This window comes from Vavraia culicis, assembly GCF_000192795.1.
Source record: "Vavraia culicis subsp. floridensis unplaced genomic scaffold supercont1.100, whole genome shotgun sequence".
Classification (NCBI taxonomy): domain Eukaryota; kingdom Fungi; phylum Microsporidia; family Pleistophoridae; genus Vavraia; species Vavraia culicis.
The window spans coordinates 727-4,180 of NW_007360703.1; the positions used below are offsets into that span (position 1 = coordinate 727).

At 33.9% G+C, this 3,454-nt stretch overlaps 2 protein-coding genes across 2 annotated transcripts; both read left to right on the forward strand.

Annotated features, from left to right (window-relative positions):
- Positions 1-1,056: 1,056 nt before the first annotated feature.
- Positions 1,057-1,410, forward strand: VCUG_02650 (uncharacterized protein; the record flags this gene model as incomplete). Its single annotated transcript, XM_008077468.1, has 1 exon — positions 1,057-1,410. One exon carries the CDS (start codon positions 1,057-1,059, stop codon positions 1,408-1,410), a length of 354 nt encoding a protein of 117 aa, XP_008075659.1.
- A 12-nt stretch (positions 1,411-1,422) lies between these two features.
- VCUG_02651 (uncharacterized protein) lies at positions 1,423-3,454 on the forward strand (the record flags this gene model as incomplete). The annotated part of the gene is made up of 1 exon (XM_008077469.1): positions 1,423-3,454. A coding segment is annotated over one exon (2,032 nt), but the record flags the coding sequence as incomplete, so codon positions are not given.

The following is a 3,454-nucleotide window of genomic DNA, read 5'->3' on the forward strand; positions in this document are numbered from 1 at the left end:
CTCTTCTGAGAATAATAACAATAGGTTGAGTATTGAGTACGTTTCCTTGACTGAGTGTTAGGTTACCAAGAATCACATTTATCTGCAGATCTGAGAAGAAAAGTTCCTAGAGTGCCTGTGAGAGGAAGTGTCGCACAATTTATGGTTGGCATGTTAATATTACTGTTACGGTTGCAAAATATCTTTTTATTGTAATAATGGTGTGTGTAATGGCGCCCCATTTTCCCATTGCGCTGAGAGCCAATAACCACAATCGGTTTAATGGACCAGAAAAATGTTTTTTTAGATTGGTTGGTATAAAAAGATAAATAAATGACTTTTGTTAACAAAAGATGTGATATGGTGTATTGAGGTGTAACTGAAGTTGCAAACAAATTTATTTTTTACTAGCTGTGTGCTTTTTCTGTATCTAAAATGGAAAATACCTCTTAAATAACATTTTTTTCTTTAATGTGTTTGGATCTTTTAGCAGAGATTATTGGATTAGTTTTTGGCAAGCAATCACGTAATTTTAGTATTATTTGTAAATGATTGGAGATGTCAAAGAAAAAATGAATTGAATAGCAATTTATAGCTCTGTCTAAGTCAAAAAGTGAAAAGTTTTTTTAATTTTTCCAAACTAATCAATCAGCTTCTGAGTTGCCTTTTCTCAATATGATGATTTAACATGTTTAAATTTGATAATGAGAAAACAGTCCTACAATCCGTCTCATTCAATCACCATTCCATTACAAACGCAATGGCATAGACCAACCTTCATCTGATAAAAGAGTCAGAGCGCCAACTGTAAGTATTCTATTGTAATCAATTACTGTGTTACATTTGTTTGTTGTGCAATAAAATAGAGCCAACCCACGCTCATATTGCTTCTACAATTCGGCTCAACACAAAAACTTGTTATTCGCCCATTTGATTAATTGAGAATATTGGGTTACCATTAAAACTAATGAGCAATAAGTGAATATAGTTCAACTCAATTTAATATTAGAATTAATTAATTCTTTTCTTAATAAGACTAATGTTCAAAGCATAGAAGGACGAGACAGATTCCAATCCATGTTGTTTAATTTGTACGGCTATGTTGAGGCAAGTCTCAAATACATACTGGTCTTCAAAAATGAACAAGATAAAGATTTTTTGATCTTCGAAAACCCGGCAGATATAGGAATGCCTGACCTGTTGAATGCACACGAAAAAGAGAAAATGATTCAATCATTACCGCATGAGATCAGAAGCACACGTTTCCCTGATAGAGATACGGTCAATACACGCTTTGACTATGATGATAGGTACTATCATAGTCACATTGCTGGTATCAAGAGGATCAGCTATGGAACATACCATGATGTGATTAAAGAAAACCCAGACATCGAGTTTGAAGTTATTAATGTATCAATATCCGTTTTATAGTATCAAAGAATCATGAAATTGTCGCAAAAGAGAGGTTATGACAAAGATGTACCTACCTTTGATACAGATGAAATTTGTGCACTCGTGAAGTATTTATCATTATTTGATGAATATGGGAGAAGAGCGATTGCATGTGCAGTGTGCGTGCATTTGTTGAATAATCCTGAGCTGCTCCAGAAAATGAAAAATTATAAGAACGATCCTAATAACGGCCAGTATAACGAGTCAACTATGCTTCTCTCCAAATATATATTTGGATCAAACAATACTGCGACACAGCTTAGAAAAACGATCAAGTCATACTTAGGACTTTCGTTGGTGGATGGAAGCAAATCTTGGGCAAGCATAAGTGGAAAATCGAAATTTTATGGTTACCATTATCGAACCGTTAATTCACACAAGTTTACATTAGCCTTCTTGTTTGATAAGCTAGACATGAATTACGAATGGTTGCTGAATAACAAGGAGATTTTAGATAGTGAATTTAATGTTAGTAATAGTGATTCGCCATATACTGTAAGTATAGACGGCTTAATATCACATGATTATATCGAAAATGAGACACTTAAGCGTACTCTAGAGGCAGTTACAACCAGCAAATTTCTTACAGGAACAAATGTGGATAGCTTAACTTTGGAATTTAGTGATATCCACACTAATGTTGATTTATCATTTCTTAATAACATAAAAGCTCCAGTAACTGTAATATGCAATCGTTGTTCGTACACTTTTATACAATCAATACCAAAACATGTTAAAGTTGTTGTTTTTATCACAAAAAACATACCGGATTATGCATTCAATAACATTGTTAAAAATGTTGTGAAACTTAAATTTCAATCATTGGAGATCCGTGAAAATGTAGTGTTTCCTGATCACGTAGAAAGTATTGAAATTGATAACTGTAATGCTCATAAAGACGTGACACTGATGATTAACGAAAAATGTGAGCACGTTAAAATAAGTAACACCCCAGTTAAGATTGTACTACCATGTGTTATGGGATCAGGTATAATGTTGAAACACTTATGCTTTGAATACAATGTGGATAAAGAACAAAAATCACTAAAGTTACAGGTAGCCGACATTAATAGTACAGTAAAAATCGATGCAACCATAGATGCTGTAAGATTTGAAGATGTAAACGTGTCTGCAGGATCATGTGTTATATTTAGTGAAGAGAACAAGAATTTGAAAATATTACAGTCAACTGGTATGTTTAATCTGAAACAGTTTATAGGGATTGAACAGTGTTTTAATAAGGGAATGAAAATAGAAGTTACGCCTATAATCCATTCTACACATAACCTATCAAAAATAGCGTTATATGATTTTCGGTTTGTGAAAAGAGTAGAACTACCGAATAAATATGAAGAAGTTGAATTAGACCATGTACTTACGGATGAGAACGTAGAGATAGTCCTAAACAAAGCTTGCAAAAAACTGGTAATTCGTGGATGTAGAGTTGTGATCAATGCACAAAATGTTGATGAGCTTGATAGCTTATGCATACAATTTTGTGCACTTGAGAAAAGCAACATTGTGTTTGTTGGCCTGAAACGAGTCAACCACATTTCTCTTATTGATATCTGTCACAGTATGGATGTAATCACAACCATTCTAGCTGGTCTTGAGGAAGTAAAGCACCTAGAATTCGAAAGTAAATATCCTAGGATGATGAGTAAAGTATTTGGAGAACACAACAAAGAATTGTTGATGAACATCGTATCGACCGAGAATTACATAAATGATCTGAATTTTGAACTTAGATATTCAGCAATCAAGGACAAAGAACCGGTCTTATTCCTCTTCGAGATGTCGAATATCATGGTTAATCTTATTCTCAAAGCAGTGTTGAGCGAAAAAGTGATGAATACTGTTTCCAAGCTAGAGTTCACGTCTGTTGCTATCGATGCTGATAATTGCAAATCACTTGGAAAGTGGTCAAACCTCGAAATTCTTCGAATATGCCCCGAAATCATCACCAACGAATTTTTTTATAACCTGCCGATGAATCTCAAGCTACTGAACATTACTGACCTGG